We start from the raw sequence: 15098 nt of genomic DNA on the forward strand, positions 1-15098 counted from the left end.
TTTTTTGATATTGTAATAAACTACAGTAGTGTTCCACAGAAAGAGGTCAAACAAAAGTAGACGTTCAAGTTTAATACTTAAATGTAGGAATGGCAAATGGATAAAATTCACTGGTTTTGTATGTAAGCTGTTATCTACACAAAACTCCAAATGGACTGTAAATCTAAATGTTTAACACATACCTAAATATAAATGAGATTACGATCTCACACCTCCCTCTTTTAACGTGCAGCCAGCATCATTTCCGGCATTATCACTCACACCATCTGAATTAAAAGTGCAAATAAGCGGCCACTTATGAAAAACAGTTCTGATCAACGTTTTACTGCGGTCAGAGAATGTTAAGGTGGCTAAAAGATGATCTGTACTTGAATCACGACGTCAAACACGTACACCAAACATGTCACGTAGACCTTCCGGTTCTTCTTTTTCGTTTATTTTCTCCGTAGAACGATACATTTGACATGTTTGCATATGCAAAAAATTATTTTGGCACAGAATTTATACAGACTTGAACATTATAAATGGAAACAGTCACGTTGGACCCGTCTGGCTTGCTGTTGGCAGATTTAGCATTCAACAGCGAAATGCGTTACAAACTCATCATAAAATGCAACTTGCAGTTCACAACATCAATCTTGACTTTTACTTCTGTTAACGTCTCTCAGTTGGTCTTTTCCTCTGAATTTTTCCCTTTGGGAACCCGGAATCGTGACTTCTTGGAGTAAAGCAGATTCCTGTTAAACAGCAATGGAATATTTCCCAAATACAGGAACAGTGCGAGAGTCATACCTGAGGAAGATATTATATGACGTGCATCAGAGGTAACCATACAAGCATGTTTGAAAAGTAAAAAATGCACAAATTACAAATCTGTTCCATACAAGAACTTACCAATAAGAGGGCCGAGCCAGTAGACGAGAGCGTATTCGGAGAAGGTATGTCCGGGACAGTTGAATGTTAATGCAAAAGCAAGAGATGGATTCACGAATCCAGAGGTGTAGTTACTTCCTAATGTAAACAAAGTGATCGAAAAACACATCACCACATAAAATGTACACAAGTAAACACATTAGGGGCTATGAAACACATACACATTAAGTGTACATTCATAAAGGTGCAATATTTAATATCAATCCCAATAAAACCTCTGTGGCCCAGATGCCAGCAAACCAGTTTAGATATATATGCTAAAATCAACTTAATTAATAATTAATGAATTAGTCTGCCAAGGGTTCAATGTGTACTCACCTGCATAGGCCAAGAAAGTCAGCAGCAGAGCCATTATGGGAATTCTGAGCAGCTGTGTCCTGTTCCTCAGGACGAGGTAAACGAGGTAAAAGGTCATCGCGCTGATGGCTTCCGCGACGGCTCCGTGTAGCATCGGAGCTCGCAGAGCCGTGCTACACTCCGACATCATCAGATTCTTTATCATGTGCATGTCTGTGAGCTCCATCTCCCAGTATTTACCCGCAACTAAGAGGCCGAGAAACGCACCGAGAAACTGCGACGCGACGCTGAGAAGCGTTGCAACCACGCCGATCTCTTTCTGCAGGAATCCCATTACGGTCACAGCCGGGTTGCCGCTCACACCTTGCATGATGATGGCGTGAATGGTTACAGCTATGAAAAGCATAGTGTAGGTCACGTCCGGGCCCAGCGCGCCGGCCCACTGACCGACCTCCGCAATGGTCTCTATCTCTAGCCTACAGCCGGCTAGCGCGAAGGCAGAGATGAGTTCTGTTAGGAAGCCCAAGCGCCGTCTCCAGCGGGCGAGAAGCACCCTACCGAGTGCGCTCAGGCCTATAACAGTAAAGAAGTACGCCAGCGATGTGTTGAGCCCTGACATGATGCCTGGTGTAATGCACGGCTGGCTGTGCTAAACAGAAAGGAAGCACTGAGCTCACCGATAGTGTATTTGTTCAACGCTTGTGACAACGTGGCACACAGAGATGTCGTGTTCTTATCTAACGGGGCTTTTCTGGTTTTGTCCCACACCTTGAGCCAAAAAAGCAGACTGACCTATTCAAGGCCACCTTTGTAACAGGCTATTCGCTTTGGCTCCCTCTAGTGGCCGCATTTCATTGTTTAGTCCTAAACAAAGAGTGATCTATTGTTTCTCGATTATTTGTGGTTTGAAGTATTGTTTGAAGTTGTACATGCAAACCATCATATCAAACACATTTCAATCAAATGTTATTTGTGGAAACATTTGTGCACACAGTGCGAGTCCACGTTACATGAGGAGCTCTTCCAAACCTCAGTTTCAGGCCTCGTTGGCGCAGTAGGCAGCGCGTCAGTCTCATAATCTGAAGGTCGTGAGTTCGAGCCTCACACGGGGCAGAAGTTTTGCTCTGCAAGGACACACACATAATACAAAATGTTACAAGAGCTTCACCATTAATTATGTTCTTCTACAATCTGTTCTACATATATTATAATTACACATCCTGTATACAGATAAAGAGTGCCATCTAGTGCATCTTTTAAGGATAACACATCGTCACTTTGATCTTACAGACCCTCACTATAAGCACTTGAGAGCTAAATTCCACAACTCTGCTTATTATTTAGCTAGAACTAGGGCTGCACGATTAATCGTATTTTAATCATAATAACGATTTATGCTTCCCACAATCGTTGTGAAATTAATGTTTTAAAAGCAAGCACAAAACTCCCTGATAAGGTCAGAAAATCATTGCAAAGCTTGTATCTTATAAAACAACTTTACAGGAAATAAAAACCACAAAAAATGTTCACTGCATTTCTACTATTTTAATACTTTTTTGCAAGAAATCAAAAATGGAGTTGCAAGGTTTCATTCCAAAGGTCACAAAATGTTCATTTTTGTGGTGGAGTGTTTAGATGATTGATTGCGTGCTTTGAAATACGGTGTTGAAGAAGTTCAATGGCAGCTGATAATAACATATTTATTGGCGGTAAAGTATAGGCCTAATAAACATGCTGAAGTGAAATTAAAAACAAAAGCAAAACAAACGTGTTTATTAATCGTAGGGCTGTAACGATTCACAGTGAGCCGGTTGAAAATCGATTTAAATATGTGAGGATTCAAATCGGTTGAAATATTAATCCAATCTCGATACATGTTTTGAACAGCAGGGGTCGCTGTGTTTACTGCAAACTTGCTTTACAGGGATCTCAGTTTATGCCAGAAAACGTGGATATGCTGAGAAAAACGTAAAAAATCCAAGCTAGGAAAAGCCTTTGTTTATATTAAAGATAGGGATGCACGATAAATTATCGGCCATATCGGTATCGGCCGATAAATGGTCATTTTTAATGTTATCAGTATTGTCCGAAAATAAAATGTGTCACGGCTCTGCTTCATTTAGTCATGTTTTTCTTGGTCTTGTAGCAGAGCCATGACAAAGTCTTTGGTTTGGTGTGGAGAGAAACATATTATTGTTCTTTTGACAATAATATGCGTTCTCTCCAGTGTCTCGTCATTGGCCCGCTCCTCTTGTTTCCTTGTGATCTTTCCCTGAGTGTTTGATGTTCCACACCTGCCCTTGCTCGTTATGTTTGTCTTCCCCTATATATGCCCTCATGTTTCTTTGTCTTGTGCGGTTGGATTACTTGTATGGGCTTGTTGGAGTGTTACCTTGTATGGGCTTGTTGGAGTGTTACCTTGTATGGGCTTGTTGGAGTGTTACCTTGTATGGGCTTGTTGGAGTGTTACCTTGTAGTAATCATCTGTCTCGGACAGATGAGTGTGATTCCAGGTTTCCTGTTTCTGTTCTTGAAGTTCTTGTCAGTTTAGTTTATGTCTAGTGTGTTTATCCCAGTTTATTGTTAGTTAGTCTACGTCCAGTTAGTATTCTTGTGAGTTGTTATACCCCATTGTGGGTCTTTGTTTTTGTGTTTTAAAATAAATATTCTTGTTGTTACCCCTGAACGCTGCCTGCAATTGGGTTCTTCACACCACAATTCGTGACAGAATCCAACAGCCACTACTGAGCCCAGCAGGCAGCTCTGTGGACATGGGGAGCCGGGCTAGGGAGACCCACCGCCTCCTTTCCCTCCGCCAGGGAGACACTAACATCTGGGTGTTCGACAAACAGTTCCTGGATGTAGCTGAGCGATGCTGCTTTGGGGAAGAGGAGCTCAAGGCTCCCGGTCGGAGATGCGGATGCTGAGACCCCTGGGCTTTGGGAATCTCGTATGTTACGCTAACAATCGGGATCCGCCAGGGGCCTCAGCACGTCTTGCCTCTCCGACCCGCCTGGAGGTGATTCCGGAGGAACGTGTCCTTAACATTGACACCATTACCTTGGGTCCCTCCGATCCATCTGCCTCGGGGCACTCTGCTGCACCACCAAGCGACACCCGTGGCCGGCGGAGACGAAGGGAGTCGTGGGACTCCCCGTCCGACTCCTCCGGTGCGGAGTATCTCGGGCCTCCCACCGCTTCCCAGCAATCGGCCACATGTCCTGTGGGCCAGTCCAGGAAAAAGAAGCCGAGGAGGGGGAAGCAGAGGCCGGTGCAGCCGGCGTCCAGTCGTCCAGTCTGGTGATCCAGCCGGCGTCAAGCCCTGCCCAGCCGGCCTTCCAGCCGGCGTCAAGCCCTGCCCAGCCGGCCTTCCAGCCGGCGTCAAGCCCTGCCCAGCCGGCCATCCAGCCGGCGTCAAGCCCTGCCCAGCCGGCCATCCAGCCGGCGTCAAGCCCTGCCCAGCCGGCCTTCCAGTCGGTCCCTTGTCCGGCAGCCAAGTCGGCCCCCGGGGAGACCCCCAGGGTCAAGGACTGTCCCCCCAGGACTTCCCCTAAGTCCCCTAGGACTACGCGCCCTCGAGCGCAGCCGGGGACTAGAACTGTTCCCCCCTGGACTCTTTTGTTCCCCCATGAACTCTTGTTTTGCCCCACCCCCCCTCCCATGTTTGTTATTCTTGTTGTCACCCCAACCCCATGATAATTTTGTCTTGTTTGCCTCTGATTTTGTTTTCCTTGTTCTGTCTACCTAGTTTATAACACAGAGCATTCTAATAATAAACTATGGTATTTTACCACATACAAAAGCGAGCGGATACAAGTTCAGAAAAGAACCAGCGTACCTACAATGGGGAAGCAAAAAAGATTTATCCTGTGAATTCACAGAAAAAGAACCTTCTCCCCGTCGGGGAATCGAACCCCGGTCTCCCGCGTGACAGGCGGGGATACTTACCACTATACTAACGAGGAGCGAGTATGAAGCTTTTACTGTGCTCTTTTGCCCCACTCCCTATTCTGTCATCATTTATTCACCCTCATGTTGTTACAAATCTGTATAAATTGTTCTGTTAAACACAAAGAAATATATTTGTAAGAATGTTGGCAAATTTCAGTTCTGTGACATCATCCACTACCATAGTAGGAAAAAAATATTGTATCTTTTTTTGTTCTGTTGAACACAAAGAGATATTTTGAAGAATTTAGGAAACCAAACAGTTCTGGGGCACCTTTGACTACCATTTAATTTGTCCTACTATGGCAGTTAATGATGACACAGAATTGAAAATTGCTAACATTCTTACAAATATCTTTCTCTGTTTTCATCAGAACAAAGTCAATTATACAGGTATGAAATGACATGAGGCTGAGTAAATGATGACATAATTCTTCCATTTTGGGTGAACTATCACTTTAAAGGATACTCCACCCAAAAAATGAAAATGAATGACTCAACTTCAAGTAGTTCAAAACCTGTATAAATTTCTTGGTTCTGCTGAACACAAATAAAGATATTTAGAAGAATGTTAGCAACTGAGATTTCTGGGGTAGCCTGGTAGTCGAAGGTGGCCCAGAAGTGTTTGTTTTCCTAAATTCTTTAAAATATCTTCTTTTGTGATTAACAGAACAAAAAATATATACAATGAGTTTTTCTACTATGGTAGAGTTAATGGTGCCCCAGAAATCTCAGTTGCTTCCTTTGTGTTCAACCAAACAAAGAAATTTAAACAGGTTTGGAACAATTTGAGTATTGGTAGTGCATTTCAGAATTTTCCTTTTTTGGGTGACCTATCCCCGTAAAGCTATTATTTAAAGACTTTATTTTAGATTACAACAGGGTTTGTCTGACAGACAAACCCTACCTTGTACTTTGTCTAGCCGTTACAGAACATCTCTTACGGCTTGTTTTTCTGTCTTTGCTGTAGCATTCCTCATTTGGAGCTCACTTTATACAAAGGCACCTACAAAATTAACACAAATATATGTCTTTCTGTTATAAAACATCTGTAGACGTGTAAAAACAAAAGAGTTACTGCATTGGCCGGGAATCGAACCCGGGCCTCCCGCGTGGCAGGCGAGAATTCTACCACTGAACCACCAATGCTTGCGTGGTGTCACATTTTTTACGAAACATTTTCTTCTTCCATGGACCACATACACGCATGTTGCCCAAAAACTAGATTGCTAAGTTTTTAACACAGAGGCTTCTATCCATGGTAAGTGATTATACGGTAACATCCACAAAGGATTCCGTAAAAGAGTTTTCCTGTAAACACACAAAACATCATCTCCCCGTCGGGGAATTGAACCCCGGTCTCCCGCGTGACAGGCGGGGATACTGACCACTATACTAACGAGGACTGAGTGTCAACCGCTAAGCTAGGCTTCTTGCAGTTGCAGCTCTTGTAAGCAGGGCTCAACCTAGATTTGTTTCTTCTGGCCCGGTCGGGCAAGCTATTTGAATTTTCACTGGCCCCACCACAAAAAAGTCATAAATAAATAATTGTAGCAAGGAAGGTGGGACGAAAGCCATGGGCAACGAGGCAATCAGCTGTGCGCACACCGGTCCCGCATGTCTCACGGAGGAGATAGGGCGCATAAGAGGACGAGTGACAGGACTGCTGATGAGAGAGGACCGGGCCCGTAAATGTGTTAAGTTTGTATTTATGTTCTTGTGGCCGGCAGTCGACCGTGAGGCGGCTGTCGGCCCTTTTACTTTCGTTTTATATTGTTTGTTTATTTTATTAAAGTTATTGAATGTTCGCCGGTTCCCGCCTCCTTCCTTCCCTACGACTTTGAACTTTGTTACATTGGTGCCGAAACCCGGGAGGAAGGAGGGACATGCTGTCGAAGAGCCCTCGCCGCCAAGGGGCATCGCGGTGCTGAGGAGTTCGGGCAGCGCGGACGAAGGACGTCCGCCAGCGGCTGCCCGAGACGGTGGTGCTGGAGCAAGTATGCATCGGTTGGGACGGAGAGCTCGCTGCCGTGCTCCTGGGCCGAGGTGGGGTGGCTGCCGTCCGAGAGGGAGCGGAGGAGTCCTCGCCGTTGCCCGTGGGCCGGAGCCTGCTGCCGTCCGCCGTGAAGGGGAGGAGCAGGAGACTCGCTGCTGGCTGCCCTCAGCCAGAGGAGCCATCGCCGGCCGCCAGAGGGCGGAGGAGCCGTGCTCCTGGGTCGAGGTGGGGTGGCTTCCGTCCGAGAGGGAGCGGAGGAGTCGTCGCCGTTGCCCGTGGGCCGGAGCCTGCTGCCATCCGCCATGAAGTGGAGGAGCAGGAGACGGGAGATTCGCTGCCGGCTGCCCTCAGCCGGAGGAGCCATCACCGACCGCCAGGGGGTGGAGGAGGATCGAGCCGTCCACCGAGCATCCAGTACCACCGCATGGCACTGCGAGGAAAAGCCTCTCGGCTGGTTGAGGACCGAGCGACAGTGTGACGGGGAACCGGACCAAACATTTTTTTTCCCTCTCTCCCCTCTCTCGTTCCTGTCGCTCCTGGTGCTTTCGTCTCCGTTCTCTCGTCTCGTCGGTGCATACCCCCAGGGGCTGCGGATGCCGAGGGGGGGCCCCCCGGGGGGGGGGGGGGAGTAAGCACAGTCTCGGTGGTACCCCCCGGCCTGTGAGGGGCGATGGGGGTATGTAGCGAGGAAGGCGGGACGAGAGCCGTGGGGCAGGAAGGGGGCCGGTGGGTGAGTGATAATGAGGATCAGCTGTGCGTCACCGGTCCCGCATGCCTCACGAGGGAGCTATGGGAGCATAAGAGGACGAGCGACGGGACTGCTGACGAGAGAGGACCGGGCCCGGAAGTGTTAAGTTTTGTTTATGTTCGTGTGGCCGGCAGTCGACCGTGAGGGGCTGCCGGCCTTTTTACTTCTGTTTATTGTTTGTTTATTTTATTAAAGTTTGTTAATGTTCGCCGGTTCCCGCCTCCTTCCTTCCTTTTACTTGAGCTTTGTACATTGGTGCCGAAACCCGGGAGGAAGGAGGGACATGCTGTCGAAGAGCCCTCGCCGCCGAGGGGCAGCGGTGCTGAGGAGTTCGGGCAGCGCAGACGAGGACGTCCGCCAGCGGCTGCCCGAGGCGGTGGTGCGGAGAAGAGGTCGAGGCTGGGACGAGACCTCGCTGCCGTGCTCCTGGGCCGAGGTGGGGTGGGGCCTAGAGGAGGGAGCGGAGGAGTTCGGGCCGTTTGCCGTGGGCCGGAGCCTGCTGCTGTCCACCGGGAAGGGGAGAGCAGGAAGGACTCGCTGCGGCTGCCCTCAGGGGGAGCCATCGCCGGCCGCCAGGAGGGGAGGAGGTCGGCGGTGGAGCTCCGCCACGCATGCACCGGGGAAGAGCCTCTCGGCTGGCGGGACGAAGCGCTGTCGGGACAGCTTTTAGGGGGAGCTAGGGAGCATAAGAGGACGAGCGACGGGACTGCGAGAGAGAGGACCGGGCCCGGAAATGTTAAGTTTTATTTATGTTTGTGTGGCCGGCAGTCGACCGTGAGTGGCTGCCGGCCTTTTACTTCGTGTTATTGTTTGTTTATTTTTGATTAAAGTTTTAAATGTTGCCGGTTCCCGCCTCCTTCCTTCCCTACATTGAACTTTGTTACATTGGTGCCGAAACCCGGGAGGAAGGAGGGACATGCTGTCGAAGAGCCCTCGCCGCCGAGGGCTCGCGGTGCTGAGGAGTTCGGGCAGCGCGGACGAGGGAGTCCGCCAGCGGCTGCCCGAGGCGGTGGTGCTGAGCAAGTATGCATCGGCTGGGACGGAGAGCTCGCTGCCGTGCTCCTGGGCCGAGGTGGGGTGGCTGCCTCGAGAGGGAGCGGAGGAGTCCTTGCCGTTGCCCGTGGGCGGAGCCTGCTGCCGTCCGCCGTGAAGGAGCAGGAGACGGGAGACTCCTGCCGGCTGCCCTCAGCCGGAGAGAGCATCGCCGGCCGCCAGGGGGCGGAGGAGCCGTGCTCCTGGGTGAGGTGGGGTGGCTGCCGTCGGAGGGAGCGGAGGAGTCCGCCTTGCCATGGGCCGGAGCCTGCTGCCTCCGCCGTGAAGGAGGCAGGAGACGGGAGACTCCCTGCCGGCTGCCCTCAGCCGGAGAAGCCATCGCCGGCCGCCAGGGGGCGGAGGAGGATCGGACCTCCACCGAGACTCCAGACCACCGCATAGCACCGCGAGGAAGAGCCTCTCGGCTGCTGAGGACCGAGCGACAGTGTCGGGGAACCGGACCAATTTTTTTTCCTCTCTCCCCTCTCTCGTCCCTGTCGCTCCTGGTCTTCCGTCTCCGTTCTCTCGTCTGTCGGTCATACCCCCAGGGCCGCGGACGCGAGACTGGCTCCCCGGGGGGGGGAGTAAGCACAGTCTCGGTGGTACCCCCGGCCTGTGAGGGGCGATGGGGTATGTGACGAGGGAGGCGGAGCGAGAGCCGTGGGGCAACGAGGCGGGGCCGGAGGCCTGAGTGATAGTGGGAATCAGCTGTGCGTACACCGGTCTCGCATGTCTCACGGAGGAGATCGGGAGCATAAGAGGACGAGCGACAGGACTCGGAGAGAGAGGACCGGGCCCGGAATGTGTTAAGTTTGTATTTATGTTCTTGTGGCGGCAGTCACGTGAGGGGCTGTGGCCCTTTTACTTTCGTTTTATTGGTTTGTTTATTTTATTAAAGTTGTTGAATGTTCGCCGGTTCCCGCCTCCTTCCTTCCCTACTTTGAACTGTTTACATTGGTGCCGAAACCCGGGAGGAAGGAGGGACATGCTGTCGAAGAGCCCTCGCCGCCGAGGGCATCGCGGTGCTGAGGAGTTCGGGCAGCGGGACGAGGGACGTCCGCCAGCGGCTGCCCGAGGCGGTGGTGCTGTAGCAAGTATGCATCGGCTGGGACGGAGAGCTCGCTGCCGTGCTCCTGGGCCGAGGTGGGGTGGCTGCCGTCTGAGAGGGAGCGGAGGAGTCCTTGCCGTTGCCCGTGGGCTGGAGCCTGCTGCCGTCCGCCGTGAAGGAGCAGGAGACGGGAGACTCCCTGCCGGCTGCCCTCAGCCGGAGAAGCTATCGCCGGCCGCCAGGGGGCGGAGGAGCCGTGCTCCTAGGGTTGAGGTGGGGTGGCTGCCGTCTGAGAGGGAGCGGAGGAGTCCTTGCCATTGCCCATGGGCCGGAGCCTGCTGCCGTCCGCCGTGAAGGAGCAGGAGACGGGAGACTCCCTGCCGGCTGCCCTCAGCCGGAGAAGCCATCGCCGGCCGCCAGGGGGCGGAGAAGCCGTGCTCCTAGGGTTGAGGTGGGGTGGCTGCCGTCTGAGAGGGAGCGGAGGAGTCATCGCCGTTGCCCGTGGGCCGGAGCCTGCTGCCGTCCTCCGTGAAGGGGTGGAGCAGGAGACAGGAGACTCGCTGCCGGCTGCCCTCAGCCGGAGAGAGCCATCGCCGGCCGCCAGGGGGCGGAGGAGGATCGACCTCCACCGAAGCAGTCCAGTACCACCGCATGGCACCGCGAGGAAGAGCCTCTCGGCTGCTGAGGACCGAGCGACATGTGTCGGGGAACCGGACCAATTTTTTTTCCTCTCTCCCCTCTCTCGTCCCTGTCGCTCCTGGTTGCTTCCGTCTCTGTTTCTCGTCTTCGTCGGTGCCATACCCCCAGGTGCCTGCGGCCGCTGAGACTGGCTCCCCGGGGGGGGGGAGTGCTGGTGGGGGGATAGATGGGAGTAAGCACAGCACGGTGTGTACCGCGCGTACTCTGCCCGGCCTGTGAGGGGCGATGGGGGTATGTAGCGAGGGAGGCAGGACGAGAGCCGTGGGGCAACGAGGCGGGGCCGGAGGCCTGAGTGATAGTGGGAATCAGCTGTGCGTACACCGGTCTCGCATGTCTCACGGAGGAGATCGGGAGCATAAGAGGACGAGCGACAGGACTGCTGACGAGAGAGGACCGGGCCCGGAAATGTGTTAAGTTTGTATTTATGTTCTTGTGGCCGGCAGTCGACCGTGAGGCGGCTGTCGGCCCTTTTACTTTCGTTTTATATTGTTTGTTTATTTTATTAAAGTTGTTAAATATTTTTTTTAAACCTATTTTTGCGTTCTGACCTCAGTTTTCTTTACATTATAGGCTATTTTTGCGGTCTGATCCAGAGAAAAAAAGATTGTTATGAGTCCGTAGGCCTTTTTATTTTATTTTTATTTATATTTTAGTTTGCTGTTTTGGTTTGTTTGCCTAAAATAGTCAAAAGCCTAAAAAAGTAGTTATCGGGTACATGAATTAAATAGTGTAAAGTAACACTTCATGGTCTTCACGGAATAAATTAAATTCTCTTTCGCATCTTTGTGAGAATATTTAGGCAAGGCTTGAAAATGTGGAAATTATATTTTTTGTGACTAGACAGCATGCTTGTAAAAACTACTGAAATGTACTAATTTAACTAAGGAATAGCCCTGGCCTGTTTGACATGTGGCTAATTGAAAACATTTTTCGGGAAGAACATCTATAATTTGTTTATTAAATATACCAGAAAAGTTTGAAGGTTAAAGAAACGTTAACAAGTGTAAATTAGGCTTGGTACATGATTTTCAGGAGAAAAAATAGAACTAATGGTTACCTTGTTTTCCGCTGTGAATGTTTTTCAAATAGAAGCAGTTGTTCACTTTTTGCCTTTTGTTTCAGTCTTAGGGAATTTTATATTAATATTTAGATACTGTATATCGGCAAATATATCGGTTATAGGCTTATAATGTTAAAGAATTATCGGTTATCGTTATCGGCCAAAATGTACATATCGGTGCATCCCTAATTAAAGAGACTTCTTTTATTTGTGCTAGGAAAAGCACAGTCTTTGTTAATATTAAAGAGAATAGACTTCTTTTAATTTGTAATGTATTATTCATTTTTTATTTAATTTTGGAATTTAAATTTTTTGGATTACTTTGTTATTTGACATAAAAGACATTTTTATTTTACAAAGAAATGTGCAGGATTTTTTTGAGAAATAATAAAAGGGCACTAGCCACCAATGCTCGCATGGTGTCGCAATTTTCACGAAACATTTTCTTCTTCCATGGACCAAATACGTATGTTGGCCAAAAACTAGCTAAGTTTTTAACACAAAGGCTTCTATCAATAGTAAGTGATTATTCGGTAACATCCACAAAGGATTCCGTAAAAAGAGTTTTCCTGTAAACACACAAAACATCACCTCCCCGTCGGGGAATTGAACCCCGGTCTCCCGCGTGACAGGCGGGGATACTGACCACTATACTAACGAGGACTGAGTGTCAAACCCCCAGCTAGGCTTCTTGCAGTTGCGGCTCTTGTACACAGGGCTCAACCTAGAGCTTGCCCGGGCCGTGCTTGTAAAAACTACTGCAATGTACTAATTTAACTAAGGAATAGCCCTGGCCTGAACTAATCCCTGTCCGGGAAACCGCCCGGTGATAAAAACTATGAGCTCAATATCAAGTGACAAAACAACATCCAGCAACAGTGACTGCTACTACGATAACCAGAACTAGGAACACCTCATGCTTTAAACACTTAATATATTCATGATGCTTAAAATGCTTGCTTATTAGTTAAAACTGAATTTTAGATCATAAAAGGCTGACAATACAGAACCAAACCTACCATGTACTTCTTCAAGCAGTAATGGAACATCTCTTAAAGCATTTGGTTGCTTTAGTCTAGGTGTCAATCACTTGAGTTTTAGCATTCTTCATTTGTAAGACCCTATGCAAGCAAAAGAAACAGACATAAATGTTACTATTGCTGTGAAAATAAAGCTACTGCATTGGCCGGGAATCGAACCCGGGCCTCCCGCGTGGCAGGCGAGAATTCTACCACTGAACCACCAATGCTTGTATAGAGCGATTTGTTTCACGAAACACTTTGTGCTTCCACTGAGTAGATATGGATAGCTCGTCCACAAAGAAACATAGAAAGGCTTTGCCCTAAAAACAAAAAACCAACAGGTACAAATGTTAAGATTACTCACCAATAGAAGGCCCTTGATGGCACAGTACATTGCTTTTCCTTCCATTCATCCAAACAGCGTGGCTCTCAGATGTGTCTGCTGAAAAAAATCCAACTATTATGTTTTGTTTTCGTATGAATATTGTTAAAAAGACTAAATGTGCACAAATGATTGCTATTTTGCCACTGGACTGTGTATCTACTGACCTTAAATGCTGAAGAGTCTCAGTCTTTAGGCTTTAGTGGTGCCAGACCATCAAACAACCAAACTGTCTGAAAAAACGTCAAGCTATTTATGGAAAACACATTTGTTTTATACTTTGCTTAAACCATATGTACTGCTGCAATGGTCTGGAAATAAAGTGCTGTTTATTTGTTGTGGTGTCTCATTTTGTGTAGGCAGTTAAAGTTATACATTAACATTACATAATAGTAAAAAATATTTGTAACACCTATGATTAACATAAAATACAGAAATACATTTTCACAAATGGAAAAACTACAGAAATACATTTTTACAAATGGAAAAACGGACAAATAAATACTACGTTGCTTTGAATTCACACAGCTATGCAATTTTTATCCACCAGGTGGTGCTGTTCACCAGTTTTTACATGCGTCCAAGCGCCTATTACGACGACTAAAAAGTAAAAAAAAAAGAAATTAAAAGTTGTTTAAGTCAACGTATTTAACTAAAAAACGTGTTGATATTTTGGCTAATTTTCACCAGCGTTCTCAAACATTTAATGCATAACTTGCAGACCAAGGATTTGCGTTCAGCAATATTGAGGCCTAAATTGCCAGATTTAAATTACGTTACCCGACAAAATCGTGACAAAAACCCTTATAAAAACGCATATTTGTGAGCAATATGCATACATAAATACGTGTAATGCGGTTGACAAAAACAAAATAATTGCATCGTACACGAAAATAAACACTCGAATGTAAAACATAACTTTTATACAAATGCGTAACAGTTATTAAGATTGGCAAAAACCATCCGAGCAGTTCGTTTTTCCTACATATGCTCGTAAATAAACTTTCTCTGAAAATGTGAATGTAACAGTTCCTTATGTTCATTCTTTAAAGTAAACTAAGGTTCATATATTTTGTGAAACAAGTTTAATTTCCACTTAACGTTAACGTTACTCACCCGCAGGATGGAGCTTGACTTTTAGAATTAGATTAAAGTTAATAGCAATGCAGATTTCGACGCCAAATTACCAAATACGCATTAAATCGTAACTTATAAGGTTATATACGATGTAAACTGGAAATATAACAGGCTTGCCGAAAACGGTCTGATTCCGGAGTTTCAGGATGAAAACGTCGACCCTTCAAGTAAGATTTATAATACACATAAATGCAGATTTCGACGCCAATTTACTGAAATGCCACTAAACTATTACTCATGACTGTATTTGAGGTAAGAACGGGCGAGATAAAACAGAAACTGGTCGAAACTTGGTATTTTTACCGTGAGATCTTAAGTTTCTTCAGTCAGCCATCCTCAGCACGCGTCGCGACCGTTGACGGTTAAACGTGATGCGTGACGTGCGTCATGCGACCGACCAATCAATAACATTTAAAAGCTGTTTAATAATAAAATGACAATAAATTAACTATTCTAATATACATTACTTACGATGTTCTAAATCATTTACTTTACTTGTATTAGAACGACATCAATATTATTAAAGCTAAATATTTGTTTTATTTTGCCTCATTTCTAGATTTTAAATGACTTAATAAATTTGCCATTTTATTCTAGTTTCAAACCCTTTTTTAAAAAAGAACATGACGTGCGTCATGCGACCGACCAATAACATTTGAAAGCTGATTAATAATAAAATGACAATAAAATAATAACCATTTTATTTAATATACATTACTTCCGATGTTCTAAATCATTTACTAAACTTATATTTATATTAGAACCACGTCAATTATGATCAAAGCTAAATATTTGT

General features: G+C 47.3%; 1 protein-coding gene and 6 non-coding genes across 7 annotated transcripts; 1 reads left to right on the forward strand and 6 right to left on the reverse strand.

Moving 5' to 3' along the window:
• Positions 1–51: 51 nt before the first annotated feature.
• aqp12 (aquaporin 12) lies at positions 52–2006 on the reverse strand. Its single transcript, XM_057326115.1, has 3 exons — positions 1252–2006; positions 895–1011; positions 52–792 (listed from the first exon to the last, which is right to left on the reverse strand). Exons 1-3 carry the CDS (start codon positions 1847–1849, stop codon positions 665–667), a joined length of 843 nt encoding a protein of 280 aa, XP_057182098.1. The 5' UTR covers positions 1850–2006; the 3' UTR covers positions 52–664.
• Positions 2007–2270: 264 nt separating this feature from the next.
• Positions 2271–2343, forward strand: trnam-cau (transfer RNA methionine (anticodon CAU)). The gene has a single exon. It is a non-coding gene; the product is annotated as a tRNA-Met (tRNA).
• Positions 2344–5123: 2780 nt separating this feature from the next.
• Positions 5124–5195, reverse strand: trnad-guc (transfer RNA aspartic acid (anticodon GUC)). The gene has a single exon. It is a non-coding gene; the product is annotated as a tRNA-Asp (tRNA).
• Positions 5196–6256: 1061 nt separating this feature from the next.
• On the reverse strand, positions 6257–6327 carry trnag-gcc (transfer RNA glycine (anticodon GCC)). Its single transcript has one exon. It is a non-coding gene; the product is annotated as a tRNA-Gly (tRNA).
• Positions 6328–6511: 184 nt separating this feature from the next.
• trnad-guc (transfer RNA aspartic acid (anticodon GUC)) lies at positions 6512–6583 on the reverse strand. The gene has a single exon. It is a non-coding gene; the product is annotated as a tRNA-Asp (tRNA).
• A 5769-nt stretch (positions 6584–12352) lies between these two features.
• On the reverse strand, positions 12353–12424 carry trnad-guc (transfer RNA aspartic acid (anticodon GUC)). The gene has a single exon. It is a non-coding gene; the product is annotated as a tRNA-Asp (tRNA).
• A 515-nt stretch (positions 12425–12939) lies between these two features.
• trnag-gcc (transfer RNA glycine (anticodon GCC)) lies at positions 12940–13010 on the reverse strand. Its single transcript has one exon. It is a non-coding gene; the product is annotated as a tRNA-Gly (tRNA).
• Positions 13011–15098: the final 2088 nt, after the last annotated feature.

Source organism: Triplophysa rosa, linkage group LG25 (genome assembly GCF_024868665.1).
Source record: "Triplophysa rosa linkage group LG25, Trosa_1v2, whole genome shotgun sequence".
Taxonomy (NCBI): domain Eukaryota; kingdom Metazoa; phylum Chordata; class Actinopteri; order Cypriniformes; family Nemacheilidae; genus Triplophysa; species Triplophysa rosa.

What these genes read in the sequence shown, in the direction of transcription:
- aqp12 (XM_057326115.1), bottom strand. Translation starts at nt 1,849, where the DNA reads ATGTCAGGGCTCAACACATCGCTGGCGTACTTCTTTACTGTTATAGGC. An exon ending in GACTTTCTTGGCCTATGCAG is followed by an intron (nt 1,012 to 1,251) that starts GTGAGTACACAT and finishes TGTTTACATTAG; the next exon opens with GAAGTAACTACACCTCTGGA. An exon ending in CTGGCTCGGCCCTCTTATTG is followed by an intron (nt 793 to 894) that starts GTAAGTTCTTGT and finishes TATCTTCCTCAG; the next exon opens with GTATGACTCTCGCACTGTTC.